The 17,470-nt window shown below is 40.1% G+C and overlaps 2 protein-coding genes across 2 annotated transcripts; both read right to left on the reverse strand.

Moving 5' to 3' along the window:
- Positions 1-273: 273 nt before the first annotated feature.
- On the reverse strand, positions 274-6,318 carry hhex (hematopoietically expressed homeobox). Its single transcript, XM_008438199.1, has 4 exons — positions 5,698-6,318; positions 3,032-3,210; positions 1,072-1,122; positions 274-983 (listed from the first exon to the last, which is right to left on the reverse strand). The coding sequence occupies exons 1-4, from the start codon at positions 6,068-6,070 to the stop codon at positions 720-722; spliced, it is 867 nt and encodes a 288-aa protein (XP_008436421.1). The 5' UTR covers positions 6,071-6,318; the 3' UTR covers positions 274-719.
- Positions 6,319-12,112: 5,794 nt separating this feature from the next.
- Positions 12,113-16,015, reverse strand: trub1 (TruB pseudouridine (psi) synthase family member 1). The gene is made up of 8 exons (XM_008438198.2): positions 15,839-16,015; positions 15,669-15,767; positions 15,372-15,427; positions 15,154-15,235; positions 15,003-15,075; positions 13,229-13,368; positions 13,083-13,139; positions 12,113-12,999 (listed from the first exon to the last, which is right to left on the reverse strand). The coding sequence occupies exons 1-8, from the start codon at positions 15,981-15,983 to the stop codon at positions 12,818-12,820; spliced, it is 834 nt and encodes a 277-aa protein (XP_008436420.1). The 5' UTR covers positions 15,984-16,015; the 3' UTR covers positions 12,113-12,817.
- Positions 16,016-17,470: the final 1,455 nt, after the last annotated feature.

The raw sequence follows: 17,470 nt of genomic DNA on the forward strand, positions 1-17,470 counted from the left end.
TTCATACAAATACATTTGTGCACCTCAGTCAGCTAACAGCAGGATTAACATCCAAGTTATCATATTAAGAAAAGACATACATTGGTATTTTCCTTTAATACATTTTATAATTTAAATGTGGATTATTATTATTATTATTATTTATTCGTAAAATTCAAATATCTGAAGTTCATAAACTGTAAAAATCTACTCATGCAGCTAATTGTAAATTAAAATTAGATTTTTTTCAAAAGCACTTTTGTCCTGATTAACAAAAATGACATTTATGTCAAATGTAATTTAACATGTCTTTATTCAGGTCAGAAAACGTCTTTTAAACATGACTCCAAAAGTACATTGTAAGCTTCACTGATTATTAATTTGTATACCACAATCTGAAAATACATTAAAAAACGATAGAGGGAAATACCATATATTTACAGTAATCGTTAGTAGTCACTATAATGCAATCCAAAAACTATTATACATCATATACAAGAGGTAAACACGGAGCCGAGGACTGAATGTTAAACAGATCTGTGAATCAGAGCTGCAGAAAGCAGCATTATGGCTGGAGATAAAGCAATACAAGGTTCCAGTCCCAAAACTGAAGACATTTCCAAGAGTCTTTTATTTGAACTTATTTCTGCATTCCAAGGAAGGCACATAAAGCTAGTTTTAGAAACAGAGTTCATCGTCCAGCCGGAACACTGAGAGGCCGTCTGACCTACGCTGCACAATTATGGGTTTAGTGTTAACTCACTGTTGTTTTCTATATCCAGTTCCTGGTCTGAATCATCGGACACGTCAGAGTCCAGCTCCGTGGGGGACTGCACAGACCCAGAGTGCAAACGGTTACACCCCGGGGTCAGCAGGGGGGTTGGGCCTGTCTGCCGGTGCTCCATGCTCTGGATCGAAACCTGCTCCGTCATTTTATCCGACTTACAGTTCCTCCCGAGCGCGCTGTCGTCCTCCACCTCCCGCTTACCGCCCTGGGGATTTTCCTGCCACAGATAGGGAGATGGATTTAAAGTCCACGCAGATGTTTTTACTGACTTTATCTGGCAGCTCTTTGTTAAAAGAGCTCTTCACCTGTTTTAATCTTCTCCACTTGGCTCGTCGGTTTTGAAACCACGTCTTCACCTGAAACACAAAAACACTCGGATGTTCTTTGTCTGTCATGTCACAAATTTTTATTTGTCACATTCTCAGAATTAAACATCAAAAAAAATAAATGTAATGTTTAAGACTTAGAAAACAAAGTTGACAAATTATGAGGTGATTCAAATTCGTGCCACTTTAAAAATAATAAAGCATAACAATATCAATAAAAAAACATCTCTATACAATTTAAACACCTGCTAGTTCTTATCTTAAAAACAATAGAACAGAAAGTAGCCCGTATGATCGCTGATCATTCTTATCTGTCTCTTCCCACTGGACACAAATTCATGTATTTTAGAAACGGTCAAAGAATTATTAGAAAATATAATTGCTTTTCTATTCTATGAACGGCAGCAAACTTCAGTACTCACTTTATCAATTATAATAAATGCGCAATTTTCTCAGTTTCGAAGCTGTTGTCTGCTGGTTTTATCGACAAATGGATATTGAACGTGTACATGATGGGTTTTTTTTAATGCAAAATCAGCATAAAGTAGATATTTTTAGAAGAATGATCCTCATTTGGCTCACTGGGTCAGTGGGAAGAGCAGGTCTAATGCGATGTGCTGAAGGCTCTGAACTTTCACTTAATTACTATTTTATTTTCTAATAGTTTTTAGATACTGATTATAAAAGCCCGTATAGTGACAAGAGTTGCAAATTAGTTTACGCCAGAAGCACCATGATACATGCATGTATCCGTCCCATGCAGTCCCATCGGTTTGTCTGTTATCGTGTATTTGTGCCTATAATAATAATAATAATAATAATAATAATAATAATAATAATAATAATAATAATAATAATAATAATAATAATAATAATAATACAAACACTACCGGTGTAAAAAAAACTTGGTATAGATTCATAGATTCATTATGGTTAAAATAAAGACGTGAATTGAAAAATGTCAAATTAAAATTCAACACAAAATAAATGACTTGGCCGAAAGTTGTGTCGTTTGAATTTGCTATGGATAAAAGGCTGAGATAAAAGGCTGAGATAAAACAAAGTACTGTCGGTTTTTCTTTTTTTTTTTCTTTTCTTTTTTTTAGGAAAATGCTCCCCGCCCGTCAGGCGATGGATTCTCTTGCAGCTGATCAGACTTTATGCTTCACTGAGGTTAAACTGCAGCTCAGGGAGAGTCTCGGTTATCCTGCTAACTACCAGCTTTGTCTTGTAAATGAGGTATTGGATCTTAATAAGACAACCTGTATGAATAAAGGTTAAATAATAATAATAAAACTTTTAAAATAGTTGAATTTAACTAAACATAAAGCATGAGAGGTCTGTCCCGAGTCTCTCAAAAAGACTGAACGATTACAGGACATGTCCATGATCCAGCGAGATTCAGTCAGTCCTTTCGCATTAAGAAATTACTTTAAAAGTAAACAATGATTGTTTTAAACAGTGTAAACATTTTTAGACATTCACAGTTAGTAATCCCAAAATTATTCATACCCTTATGGAAAATTTGGATTTATAATAGTCTTTTATTTTTAGCGCCAGCGGAGCCGCAGCGGGTCGGGTTGCTGTTTGTCCCGCTCAGAAGTAAAAAGAGGAGAAATAATTAAGTCTAGATGAAAATAGATACAATATTATTTTCAAATCGAATACGAAGCTGACGTTTATGGCTAAATGGAGAGAAAAAAATTACGCGTAACTTTGAGACGCATTCAGCGGCTAGGATTTTTAAAGTTTTCTCGTTTATAAAAAAAAGAAGAACGAATATTATTATTATTATTATTATTATTATTATTATTATTATTATTATTATTATTATTATTATTATTATTATTGAAGTCAGACAGAGCTTCCCTCTTCCCGGAGATAAAAGGCTGAGATGAAACAAAGTTCGGTCGGTTCTGGACAGGTTCGGGATCCTCACCTGTCTCTCGCTGAGCTGCAGCATCTTGGCCAGACGCTTCCTCTCCGGAGGGGACAGGTATTTCTGCGTCTCAAACTTCTTCTCCAGTTCGACGGTCTGGTCGTTGGAGAACCGGACCTGGCCTCCCTTTCTCTTGTGTAGGGGCCGCTGGATAAATGGGCTCCACAGCAGGGGCTTCCCTTCACACACACACACACACACACACACACACACACACACACACACACACACACACACACACACACACACACACACACACACACAATTGCATGTTCAGTGACCCGGCCCAGTCAGACGGTTCCAGCTTTAGTTTTGTTGCTGCTGCTGGATGTTGGATGTTTCACAGGAAAACAACAATTCAACAATACAGACAAAAAGCAGAGCAAACTAAAACGCATTTTTGAAATTAAAATATAAAGAAATAAACACAACAAGAACAAAGCTTCATATGTGATTATTAGAATTTCTAATTGCATCCTGGATTATAGGGGAAGCCCATATTAGGAAAGCAATACTTGGAGCTTCAGCAGAGAAAAAGACCGCATAGATGTGCGGAATCAGCGCAGTTTCCTCCCAGTAATGGTGTGGAACAAACAACAGCAGCCAGCCGCCTGCTGCATGCTGCCTTTTCAGGAAGGTCGTGACAGAGTGAAAACTATGGCCAAATATCCGCTTCATGTGCTTCCTGCTTTTTGCTGTGATTACAGACGAGGAGGGCAGGCGCCTGCTCTCACTCACACTAATATGATGCCATGTGCAGCTTTTCATGCAATCTGCGACATTTTGACCAGAAGGATAGTCTAAGGCTGTGGAATGGCCAAAAAAGGTGTTAGTGGCCTGATATCGAAGACAAACTCAACTCTAGTATCCGGCAATTATTCTCTATTACTGCGTGTTAATAGTTAAAACAAACAAACAAACAAACTCACGGCACATCCTGTCAGTGGATGGTGAGAAACCAGTCGTGTTGATTCTTTGTGAAGGTTTTAGGTAAATGATAAACTGTTTGAATAATCATTCAGAAACCAAAAACAGAAGTTTTGGACTCACATCTGTTCAGATTTCAGCATCAAATCGACGCTTTTCAGTTTAATCATCACAAAACTGGAGAAATGTGAAACCAGAATCAGTCCCAATGAAGGCTAAAATAAACTGCACTGAACAATTATAAACAAACTGCATTTTTATAGTTATTTGCAAACTTTTATATATTATTTTTATTACAAGTAAAATAAGGTATAAATTGTGTACATTTTGTTGCAGTTTTTGCATGAACCCGTTTGACTTCAAAGCGGCTCCTTTTTAAAAGTAATTATAGACCTCCATTAAAATAACCCGATCATTGCATAATTCCAACAAACTGATCTGGAGTCTGTTTAGAGGTGATCAGTTTGTGAGCCGCGCCATGCGACTCACAGTCTGGAACCCGGAGGCTCTTCTTGTTCCATCTCTGCTGTGGGGGTCCCAACGGGCCCGGACCCCCCCCCCCTCCTCCTCTCTCTCTGCCTCGCCGCCTGCCATGAAGAAAGTCAGCCACATCCTCGCAGGGCCCGGCAGAGGAAGTGCAACAATATGTGAAAAACGGATCCCGGGCTATCAGAGGCCGAGTGTTTCCTGAATATGTCTGTATTGAGGATGTCGATAAAATAATCAGCAGCGTGCAGCGGCCTCCCGAGGAAGCGGCTGGCCGGGGTGAGACAGGAAAACATTTAACAGCTTCTGAGAGCAGATTTACTCCTATCGACTGGCTCACAGCTTCCGCTATGAACGGAAAAAGGCCCGGCTTGCTCACTAACCCAAAATCACTATACTTCAGAGGACCGTCCTATATTCATTATCAATCTTATCTAATTTAAGTTGAACTCAGCCGAGTCCAACCAGGCCTGTTTGATATTTACACCAATCATCACGTCTCCAGACCAACAGTCAGCTGCTCATGATAGAGGGGATTCTTCTGATCTTCCAGAACAATGGGCCCCCGGAGAACAAGTCAAGGTCGGCCACTCAGGGCCCCCAGCGCAACCCCAGCGTGCTGAATGGATATGCCTGAAGCTATTGTGGCCCTAAATGTGTGTCACAATAACTCATGTGTGCGTGGTCAGCCATCATGCGCAGAAGCTCTTTGGAAAAACTGTGTAAAAGTCTCCAGCTGGTTGTGGTCCTGTGTACAGTGTGTGCGTGTGCGCGTTTTTTTTTTTTTTTTTGCACATAGCGAACATGCAACTGGAGAAGATCTGAAGTTCGATATGCACCACCAAGCGTGATACTCATGCAAAAACGGTTTCGTTGGCACTGAAACGAAGTTTGTTAACGCAGAAAAGCGCCTGCATTGAATCAGAGAGAATGATGTTACAGTCATAGAGGCCGGGCATATTTAGAATTGATCATATATAGACCTGATTGTTGGGAAATGATGATATGTTAACTGAGACACCCTTACAAAGATATGTTTTCACACAAAAAAGGGAATACAAACTAATTTAACTGTCAAAGGAAACCCGAAACACTGTTTTGCTCGGTAACAGTAACAATGGGACTTGATGATGAAGTGGAAGAATCCACCCTGAGTCTAGGAACAAAGTTTACGCACAAGGAAAGAAACCAGCTGTCAGTTAAACAACTGTCAGAATGGAGAAAGCGAAAAGGGGGCGCTGGCCTCTGCTCACCGAGGGGGTCCTGTCGGAGCAGCGCCTGTGCGTATTCCCCCATGGAGCGGTGCTGCTGCTGGTGGAACGGGTAGATGGAGCCGTTGAAGGCTCCGACGGGGCCGTACGTCGCTGTCAGCGCGGCGTGGGACAGCACCGGGTGGATCGGCGTGGGCTCGTAAATCGGTGTCCGGTAGGGAGAAATCAGATTGGTGAAGGAAGAGTTCGCTGACGGGAGTGTCGGTGTGGGGATCACCGGAGTGGAGCAGGAGGAGGAGGAAGATGAAGATGAAGAGATGGCAGCCGAACCAGTCCTTCCTAGGATGTCCTCGATGTAGAAGGGGGTCGGGTGAGCCGGCTGGATGGGGGTCGGTGCGTAAAGCGGGACGCTCATGGTGTGTACCGCTGCTGACGCGCTGCGTCTCTCCGTCTCTTTCAGGATAAATCTAACACCTTCCTCACGTCTTCAATCCAGAGCTTTCTGTAATCCCAGCTCTGACGCTGAGCTTAATTTTTCTCACTTCCACTAACCAAGAGGGTCCCCGGACTGCGCAGGGGCCGTTACAGTGTTTTGGTGCCCATCAGGTCGGACTGCTGGCCAGCTGACATTCGATCCAACCGCTGGGTCTGTTTTCTGACTGCACGCGAAGAAGGGAGGAGATAAATGGACAGCCGACTTCCTGCAGGTGGCTGGTGGCCGTTTCTGATTGGCTTTGTCTGAGACCCAAACTCGCCCCGCAGTGAGGGGAGATTTTTATTTTATTTTTCTGCTTTTCAGGAGAATCTCAGACCTGAAAGCCCAAATATCAGCTGGATGAGTTGAATACTGAGAATATAGTTCAATGTGTTCTCATCGCTGTCCTGTAGTGTAATGATACACAGGATTCCCTTTAAACATTCAGACTAGAATAAACTGTTTTTAAAGTTTAACCTTAAACTGAAAGGCAACAAAATAAGTAAATATTCAAATGACTTATTCTTTTATAGAAGATGAATTAAAAAAAAGAAAGAAATATGTTCCTAGAAAAAGAATTGTTTTCCAGAACTGAGTTAACAGATCAAACGTGTTTGAAAACCAAAGCTTTTTGGTTCCCATTTTTATGTTATTAAGATATCAAAAATAGTTACTTTTTAATAGTATCTTTTTTCAGAACCAGAGTTGCCATCCAGTCGGTGCTCCGTTACCAGAAGATTCATTTCAGTGTCAAAATGTAACCTGGATTCGTTTTGAAGAAAAAAAACTTATTTTCCTTATCAAAAACCTTTTCTGATACAAACACCTTTAATTGTAGTGATTTAGGATTTAGCCTTAACTTCTACGAAGAGTCTGGATTACATATCAGTCAATCAGGTTAATTTATACGGCGCATTTCAGCAGCAAAGCAATTTGAAGTGCTTTACATCATAATCACAAAATTTCAAAGTCGTCAAATTCAGCACGGATCTGTTCTCCTATTGGCTGTTAGCCCTGACTTGACTCCATGTTTATCTACTCTGTGCATTAATAGACTATCGGTCTTTTCACTAATGTGCTAAATCACTGGTGAACGAAGCTGACTGTTTATTCAATCAAATTCAGTTTATTTATATAACGCCAGTTCACAAAATATTTTTGTCTAAAGGCACTTTACAAAAAAATTTAAATAATAATTTCACGTTCCAATTAATTCAGTACAGTGATTAATTATTCAAATTAGTTTTAAAAAGTTTCTATCTAAGGAAACCCAGCAGATTGCATACAGCCACTGACTTGCAGCATTCACTCCGTGGTAATAATCGCTTACGTTGTGTCATTGACTTTATTCTAAAAGTCTGCTACAGATTATTTAACATTTTAAATATGAAGTCACTTTTTAAAATGTTCTATTATCAATTTTATCACATAAAAAATGAGTTCAATGTCTACAGTGTTTTTTATGTTTTTTTTTTTGTTTATTTCAATCAGTTGAGTAGAACTGAATAACTTGATTTTTTAAAATGTATTTGTATTTGTATAGCCTGCATTCTTCAACTTGCCCAGTCACTTTGCTGCTGAATTTCCATACTGAGGGGCAATAACGATTATTTATATTCAATTATATCTTTATCTGCACTCTACTGGCTTGAAATATAAAATTAAATCATCATACATTTTACTCTACTGTATGTGTATTGGACTTGCTTGGCTTTTGATTATAAATTGGCTCTGGCATATGAATAAACTCAGCTGAACTGAGATTATCAGTGACTGCTCAAACATTACACCAGACACTCATGTGTAACATTGGTGTTATTTCGCCACTCCTCTTCTCTCGGTATAAAAATGACTGCACTCAGCGGTCAGACCAAAGATGAGGTGGATGGGCCACTCACTGCTGAGGCCAGAACCACCTGGAGCTTAACCTGCTCAAGACAGCGATGATGGTGATGATCCTGAGAATTCCCTCCCTACCGTCCTCAACAACACAGTGTCTACAGTGCATCACTTCTGGTTCCTAGGAGCCATTTTTTAATCGAGACCTGAGCTGTTCCTCACACTCTGGCACTCTGGCCTTGTGTGAGCTGGGCCTCACACAAGGCCCAGCAGAGACTGGACTTCCTGCGGCAATTTAAGAAGTACACAGGAGAAGCTGGTGGTGTTTGTCCTGTGTTCGTCCATCACATTGTGGTTCAGCTCATCCACCTTACAGGACACGCAAGATTGCAGCAAACAATCAGGTCTGCAAATAGGATCATACAGGCCAATCTTCATCTTTTAAAGGAGTAGGATCAGGAAAAGGTCAGTTAACATCTCTGCAGACCCCTCATATCATGGACACATACTGTTGGAACTTTCCCCTCAAGGAGTTTTTTATGTCCAGTAAAAACTGGACATAAAAAGAAAATAGTTCCTACTCCATCTACTGTACAAAATCCTAATGAACACCGAACAGCAAAGTAAACGTCACACAACTGAGTAAAACTGATTCTGATTCAGGTGTCTGAATCTGTAACAATCTGTACTTCAGTCCTGCTTTTTAACAGCGCCCCCTGGAGCCACAATAAATGCCGCAGCATTTTAAAGTAAAAAAAAAAAAAAAAAAGAGAGAGATCTCCTATTTTAGCTTCCCTTCATTTGCTTCCCGGGAAATCCAGAACAGAAACTGAAGATTGTCCTCTCACATCTTCAAGCAAGTCAAGTTCCATCAGATGTTGTATCGTTCCAAACGTTTCTAACAGTGCGCTTTGCTCTCAGTGCTGGTCTACCGCTTGATCCCAGAGTTCCTGAGAGTAGAAAGGATTCAGATCCTTTATTAATCAGGATCAGAGGAGTTCTTCTGGGGTTTCTGTCTTCTCAGAACCTGAGTCGGTCATTGCAGACGGCCAGACACATTCAGCCAGGTTCTGGTTCTGCTGAAGATTCCTTCCTGTTAATCTCTCACATGCTTGTTTAGTATGAGGGAAATCCAACGACAAAATGCAAATGACTACTGTCACAGGTCAATGACTGCATCAGTCTGCTTGGTTTACTTAGATAGAAAATTGAAGCAATAGGAATAATAAACGGAATTTGACTGCATTGGTTTATAACAAGAGTCCCATGCAGTTTGCTTAGAATCTGTTAATATGGCTGAATTGGTTGTCTTGTGCAACATTTATCATGAATTGGAACAATTTAAATAAACCAAACTGAATATCTGCTGGTCCCAGAATCTGGTGTAACACCTGTCCTCCAACACCTGTCCTATCTGCCAGCAGCCACCACTAACGCTTTCTCCAGAACCAAGGTTGTCAGTTGACAGGAGGCCATGTTAAACCACAACACTGGCCCTGGATTTACCCTCAGGTCTCAAACAGTTTGGAGTGTTATCTTTACTATTGGAAGTTAAACGCCTACAAGTCAGCTGCAATCCACTGTGGACGGCAGCTGAATGGAGGGTGATTAACTCATGATTTGAATGTTTGGAGGTTTCCTGTGAATTTCATGTATCAGGAGAGCACCAGTGAAGTGATGATAATGGAAATAAATGCAAATTGTTGTAATGGCTCCTAAAGTGCATGTTTATTCCGTCAAGGAAGTTTCAGTAAGTGTTAAAGAATAACCTGGGACTTCTGGGTTTCAGAGTTACAGCACGGACAGGACAGGTCAGGGGCCCCACCTGCACGCGCTATTGTCCATCAGAGCTAATAACCGCCCCCCCCGCCCCCGCCCACCGCGCGGCATGGGAGGGCCTCAGGGTTCCCACAATAAATCCAGTGGCTCGATAACGTGGTTAAAGAGCGCTCCGCTACATGCTACTTTCTAACGGCCGTAATTTAGATAAAGTCAGCAAACACACAAATGAGCGGCCTTGAAGACTTAAAAGAAGCTCTCAGCGGCCAATATTTGCGACATATCGATCCGACCAGCCTCTCCTGGCGTCAGACTCCTGTCCAAAATCTACTGATAACTTCTCCCATCCGCCCTGGCAGCTGGCGCCACCTTCCTCCATGTTGATGTGTGCCATGGAGTAACACCTGTCTGTAGGTGCGTTCACTATGATGGCTGCTGAGTCTTCCCTACAAACAGCAGTTCCTCTGTCGTAGATCTATAATAAAATAATAATAATAATAATAATAATAATAATAAATAATAATAATAATAACATAAGAACAAATATTTGAATGAATCCATAAAAAAATCCATGTACATAACTAATATATCCCTTTCATGTATGAATTATGATCCTATGTGTCAGGATTTTTTCAAAAAATGTTTTTATTTTCTTAAGGCATAAAAGGTAATTTTGTTTAAAAAAATATTTTTTTTAGGTGATCAATTGTAATTTTTTCCAAATACAAAGTTATTTGAAAAATACGTCAGTAACATTGTTTTTTAGGGGTTATCTGATGTCACAATATTTTACCTGCAAGAATCCTCTACAGTAGGAGGAAAAGGGTTGGTCGGCATGCTTTTTTTGTCTGTCGGCCATATTGGATGTAACAAAAATAATGCATAATGATGCATCTGGCTGATGGCCAGAAGGTGATAGTGTATTTTATGATGCATTAGTGGTCTGTGTGCAAATGCACAAGTCAACTGCAATCCACTTGCCTTTTTATGTTATAAATATAACATAAAAATCCACAAGAAGCACAAGAAAACGTCTAGAAGCCAGTCGGTATGTGCAGCAGAACCAGGTTGTTTCTGCTGCCAGCATGTCTGCAAGGTCAGGATGATGCATAACATCCAACTGAGGAAACATCCACCTATTGAATCTAATCATTCAGCAGGATTCTTCATAAAATCGAGAACATTCATAACAACCCTGATCATCCTCTTCACACAACATTATATAACCACCATGTCTTCAGTCAGAGGCTGCCTTAGAGCCGCTGTAAAACAGACCACTACAGGAGATCCTTCCTGCCATCAGCATCTACAAGTCTAAAGATAAAGCATGGTTATATTTATTTTCTCTCTGGACTAATAAAATGTTTTTGAACTGAACTGGCATTTCCCCACTGTTAAAGGTGGATGGATCACAACCAGGCAACAGCAAAATGGATGCAAAGTACTGGCATGAAGATGACCCAAAAGAATAAAAATAAATAAATAAATCTAATCTTTTAAAGCGATCAATTTTAATGCAGAGCCATCACATCCATGGATGAAAAGCAGCAAAACCTGTAAAGACATGGAGGAATGATGACACGTTTGGTTGCTGCTTCGCAAACAAAAGAGATCAAACTTACATCAGGCCTGGTGAGCTGATAAAAACTGGACTGTATGTATTGGTCACTAAATCCTAACATCAGAAATGTGGATGAAAGTATTGAGATGGGATTGTTTCAGTTTTTTATGCATCTGTGTAACAATTGTGCTCACATACTCATATTCAACCAGAAAACCTGGAAAGTCACTTTCACTGTCTTAAATATTCATGCCTGATCTTTCTAAACATTTCACATCGACAGAACTCTGCAGTTGTTCAATAATAAAAATCAATAATCATGAATATATCTTGTTTAGCGATAGTGCAATCAGGGTAGATTCTCCAGGACATATTTGAAACTAATATCTGATTCTGTGCCCATTGTTTTCTTCAATTTGCTCTTATTTTTTCTTCCATTACTTGTATGTCACAATGGATATTATGTTGCAGTTTAAAGCTGGATAACACACACACACACACACACACACACACACACACACACACACACACACACACACACACACACACACACACACACACACACACACACACACACACACACACACGCACCCACATGTTCAATTAGGAGAGAAACCGTCCATGTACAAATGGAAAGAAAGAATAAAAAAAACAAAAACAATCCTTGAACACAGAAAGGAGGAAGCCTGAAGCTAAGCTAATCCCAGGGTCCAGAATGAGAAGATGGTCAGGATTATCTTGAGGAAGGATGCTGGAGGTCTGAACCTGCAGACGTTCAACCAGGACACAAAGAGAAGGCCCAGTAGGGACCTCTTATGGAGACATTTATTACAGCAAGACAGTACATAAACTTAATTTGAATGATGTTGTGAAATGAAAAGGTTCAATGAGGACAATGGTCCATAAGGCTCCAAGTTTCTAATATTTGTAGAAGCTGTCACCATGTCATGACAACATGAGAGACAAAAAAACAACAACCCAAAAACCAATCAGTCAGGAGGGTCTTACTGCTGTCAATCACAATTTCATGTGCCACAGTGGCAAGGGCATTATATTCATTGATAGCGCCAAGACCCGCCTCCTAGCGCTGATTGGTTGTTTTTGGTCAGGAACGGTGCATTTCTGTAGGTCAATAGTAGCTCAGTGTGGAGGTGGAGATCCATCTTTTCAGATTATCTCAAACTGTCACTCCATGGTGACAGCTTTAACAAATATGTAAAAAAAAACTTTACACATTACATAATTTATTACATTTCTTCATAAAATTTAAACTGCACCTTCAACAAAAGAAAGAATTATATTTAACCAACCATAAAGAGCAAAGACAGTCCAGTTCAGAGTAGTCCACTGACCTCCAGGAGAACAATGATGGTTTTACCACCAGTCAGTTTTCTGCCACCAGTCACTAAACAAACCAAACGATCTCATGTTTACAGCTGATCTCTCTGGAGGACAAAGCAGGTAGAGGATGGCACCAAACGGCTCTTCCTTTAGCCAGCTGCCAAATGTTAGGTAGCGTTCTGTGGGGATCTGGGAGAGTCCGTCCTCTGGTCCTCCTCTGGGCAGGGCTGCAGCGCCCCAACGACGTTCTGCAGCGTCCACTGCTCCTCGTGCAACGCGTGATCCTGCAGGGTGAACTGGCCCTGCTTCGTCCTGACCAGCTCCTTCACATGAGCACACGACGACAGAGCTGCAGCACCAAAACACAGTAGCTACGTTACAAAACACCGATTTTAGCTCAGCTGCTTTCACCGAGATCATCTGGAGCGTTACCTTTCCCCAGGTCGTCCACCAGGCTTCTGACATAAAACCCTCCACCGCATTCAATATCTGTCACACAGTCAGAGTGTAAAGGGAAGAAATGAGAGTCATCATGCTGCACAGAACAACTCAGAGTGGATGGAGCAGTTTGAGCTAACCGAGAGTGAAGAGAGGAGGTTTGAACTCCTGCAGTGTTAGGCTGTGCACGGTGACGGGCCGTGCAGGTTTGGCCTCCACCTGGTGACCTTTCTTCAACAACACAGACAGACGCTGGCCGTCTTTCTTCAGGGCGGAGAAGCTAGCAAACAACAAAACTTCACTGTACTGAGAATTGTAGAGTTAGGACAACATACGTTTCATCTGGGAAATACCGTTTCTGCACATGCCCACCCGAGGTTTCACGAAAATAACAAAACCCATTTCACAGATCAAAACAAAGAAGAAAATGGACAAGTTCGGACTTATGGATGACAGTAAATGTGAATTTGTGTTACTTGTCATGTCAATTAGAATAACTTGACATCAGTAGACTGAGGCAGAAGTGAAGTAAGTGTGAAATACTGCCACCTGCGGGTGGGAGGAAGCAGTCACTTAAACCCAATGCTTTTCATCATTATTGTGGAAAATTTGGAATAAGCATAATAAATAAATAATGCATTAGTGCAAAAACGTGGGCATGTGTTGATTTTGCATCAATTTCCATGTTTACAGAATCACAAAAAACTGGAGAGACTGATGTGATTTGGCAGTAAATGGATAAAAACTTTGATAAAAATAATATTTAAGTAAACAACTGTTGCCTTATACATTTATTCTTGTCTCACTCTGGAGTTACATCAATAGCCATGTGACTACCTTCACGTCTCACATAATTTAGTGAGCTGGAGAAGTTCAAATCAGGGCTAGGTTCTAAAACCACATGAGGGATCCATGAAGTGGACCTGGAGAGAGGACCGCCCACCAACAGCTGCACTGACAGGCTGGGAAACGACAGCGGCAACTAGACAAGCAGCCACAGAGATTAACGCAGGACCCGACATTAAAATAAAACTGATTTAAAACAAAAAAATCTGATCAGTACAAAAAAATATAATGAAAATAAAGAAAATGTATCACAGGCCACATACACACATTTTCTGGGACTGTTCCAAATTAAAATGACATTTTGGCAACGGAACCTAAAAGAAAGAATGAAGTTCTAATGAACCATGTGTCCTGCTATATTATGTTATTGCTGTAGCCCTGAGGAAATATTGATAAAGACGTTCAGCTCAAACATGTTTCATTTGACAGGTGGAACGAAGACTGTCCTGTACAGTTGGGAGGTTTGCTGGGTCATCATCATCATCATGCCTAAATATCCAAATGTTTTGTTTGCCCTATTGAAGCAAACTTTGTGTTGCCTTTGTGCCCATTGACTCCCCACCTTATTGTGTAGTTCAGATTATACACTTCTATCCTACTGCTGCCATTTTAATTTATTGTGTCAGTGACTCAAATCTTTGCAAAATCCTTCTTGTTATTAACATGGCATTTCCCCAAAACACCTGATTCTCCAAGTGGACTCTAAAGGAGCTGATAAACACATCAGAAAGTTTTCAGGTTATTTGTAAAACATTTTCAAAACCACAGATTGTCCATCTGCTTCCAAATTATGCAGATGGACATCTGACCCTAACCTGGAGTTGGTCTGACTACCACACTAAATCTCTCAAAGTCTGATTGTGACATGACCAAATGCTAAAAAGTTTAAAGTGTGTGATGACTTGTGAAGGTCCCAGCAGGCCTGTTTCTAGACGGAGTTTGTTACTGGGACCAGCTGCTGTCCCAATTTGTAGGTTTCCATGTCTGCTGATAATCGCCAGTTTAGTATTAGATGAGTAAATTTCTCCTCCTATATTAAAACCTCTCTGTTCAGATGGGGTTACTTACAGTGGAGGAACCTGCATAATGTCCCCAGTAAAAGTTTTTAACTTCTCCTCCATGTCCAGCCTGGTTATGTGCTCTAGAAGGAGAGAACAGAAAACGCTACTATAGCCCTGCAGAAACATGTAGGAACTCTGCTGCAAAGAAAAACATTTACCAAACACTTTCTCCATGATCACCGTTCCAGTGGCATCAAGGGTATCTGTTGCTTTTCCCAGTTCTCCCACAGCCACGTATTTCTTCAAAGATATTATAATACACAAAAACAAAATCTAATCTCACTTAGAAGCCTTGCTATCAGCAAAACGTGTCCATTTATCCTTAAATGTGTGGCTGCTTTGAGCCCCATTTTCACATGCTGTTTACCAAACTCACCTTTGAACCTGTCAACATCGTGCTGAGCATTTTTGTCCCGTTCCCAATACCGACAACTGAAAGGAAAGAGTGAGGAATAGTTTTCTGCCTTTCAGGAAAAAAGAAAGCTCGTAAAATTAATGGTAAATGATTTCTTCTTTCATCAAATAAATCAGCTTACTCATATGGGATTGAATTAAATTGGACTGATTGACTTATGACTCAGTTGGATGGTTTGTTATGCAAAAACCTATTTGAATTAAAGTGGAATGGAACTCTAAAGCTCAGATTTCCTGGCGGACAGTGAACGCCTCTTACCCAAGACTCCGCTGGCAGCGCTGTCCAGGGTCCCTCCGTGGCCAATCTTCAGATGCTGCTTCTTCCTCTTTTTGCTGTTTGGGTACTGCACTCCCGCCTCTGGGTGAACAGAAGTAAAGCCTTTTAATGAGCAGTAGCGCCCCATGTTGCTGCTGTTTGCGCAGGCTTACCTCTGAGCAAAGTATCTTTGAACTTGTTTAACACATCAGCAGATGTCGGCCCTTGTTTCTTATATATGGCGAACAATCCATTTAAAGACTGAAGCTTAGACAGAGAACTTATTGGTGCCGCTGCGCCGCTCACATTCCCAGCCATGCTTGTTTTTGTGAGATGTTCATCTTCTTCTTTTATGGAGAGTGAATTAATAGTGTTTTACTGCCCTCTGCTGTTTTGGGAAGTAAACAATCATATCTGGAAAATGACTACCAATCTTTGCAGTCTATTAAATTTCAAAATAAGATAACAAGTTCTGAAATTACATGAAATATTTGATAGACATTATATTATATTTATTATATTATAAAGAAAAATCTATATTTCTGCCTGAAACGGCTAAATGGAAGTATGCTGATTCAAACTTAATTTGAATCTTAATTAGTATCATAATAATGAGACAGTATCTCATAATTATGACATAGCTATCTCGTCTCATAATACTCATCTGTTCTGATTATCATTAGGTCTGTTCAGTGGTCGACCTAGCCAGAAGAGGGCGGTAGAGCTACGTAAACGATGTTAACTGAAGCTGGTGTAGACATAATATAAGAGTAGACCCCGCATTGGCTGCTCCGACGCAGGAAATACGGCGGCCATCTTGGAGCGGTCGTCCCTCCTACTTTGCTCAAGCAAAACAGCAGAAGATGCCTCAGCACTGMGGGATATTGTTGTTCGGATCGACGGATTATTGATGTGAGGGCTCGACAGACAACGTTTCACAAGTATGATGGACATATTATTGTGTATATTTTGAGATTAGAATATTACTTTACTGTATTTATGTCCACCACCGGTGACATACCAGCTAATATTAGCTATATTGCTTGGTGTAATGCCCGGATTCCATAAATCTTAAATAAAAAATTAATTATTCTCTAACATTGAATTAGATTATCTGACACAAGTGCCTACCTTAGAAATGAAACAATGTAACAGATATTATAAAACGTACATATTGTAAACGTAAATATTATAACAATATAAGTTTGATAATATATGTTACATTGCACCAGCAAAGTTTACAAAGTGGTAAAGACTATTATTTATATGTAATTCTTTCACTCTGTCAAAAGTAACACACCTGCTAAATCTTCCGTTTTTGTTTTGAAGGTTTCCTAAAGACACGATGTGAGGAAGAAGTGGGAACTATAAACAGAGACGGATTCACCGCAGCACGGATGAATCTCACATCGGATTTTGGACTCAATCTCAGCTGCTGAATCACTGAAGCTAGAACTCGTCGGCTGGAAAACAGCCGATCAATAATATATACACTGCTCAAAAAATAAAGGGAACACTTAAACACTTAAGTGTTCCCTTTATTTTTTTGAGCAGTATGTTAGGTTATACCTGTTTATATGTATATTTATACACATAAACGTGTATCTAATATATTATTCAGTATTAATAATTATTTATTTGTGTCATTATTAATCATTATTTGTGTTTATATATTCATAAAAATATGTACTGATATTACTAAATAATTTATTAAATAAATTATTAACGGTTCTGTGCTTTGTAAAATGCGCATCAGACACCAGTATTACGTCAATATTAGAATATTCTATTCCTATTCTATTGGT

This window comes from Poecilia reticulata, linkage group LG19 (assembly GCF_000633615.1).
Source record: "Poecilia reticulata strain Guanapo linkage group LG19, Guppy_female_1.0+MT, whole genome shotgun sequence".
NCBI lineage: Eukaryota > Metazoa > Chordata > Actinopteri > Cyprinodontiformes > Poeciliidae > Poecilia > Poecilia reticulata.

Coding starts and splice junctions, on each gene's coding strand:
- hhex (XM_008438199.1), bottom strand. CDS start 6,070: ATGAGCGTCCCGCTTTACGCACCGACCCCCATCCAGCCGGCTCACCCG. Junction 3,211..5,697: donor GCTCCGACAGGACCCCCTCG/GTGAGCAGAGGC, acceptor GTGTGTGTGAAG/GGAAGCCCCTGCTGTGGAGC. Junction 1,123..3,031: donor TGCAGCTCAGCGAGAGACAG/GTGAGGATCCCG, acceptor TTTGTGTTTCAG/GTGAAGACGTGGTTTCAAAA.
- trub1 (XM_008438198.2), bottom strand. CDS start 15,983: ATGGCTGGGAATGTGAGCGGCGCAGCGGCACCAATAAGTTCTCTGTCT. Junction 15,428..15,668: donor CGCTGCCAGCGGAGTCTTGG/GTAAGAGGCGTT, acceptor CTTTCCTTTCAG/TTGTCGGTATTGGGAACGGG. Junction 15,076..15,153: donor GATCATGGAGAAAGTGTTTG/GTAAATGTTTTT, acceptor CTCTCCTTCTAG/AGCACATAACCAGGCTGGAC.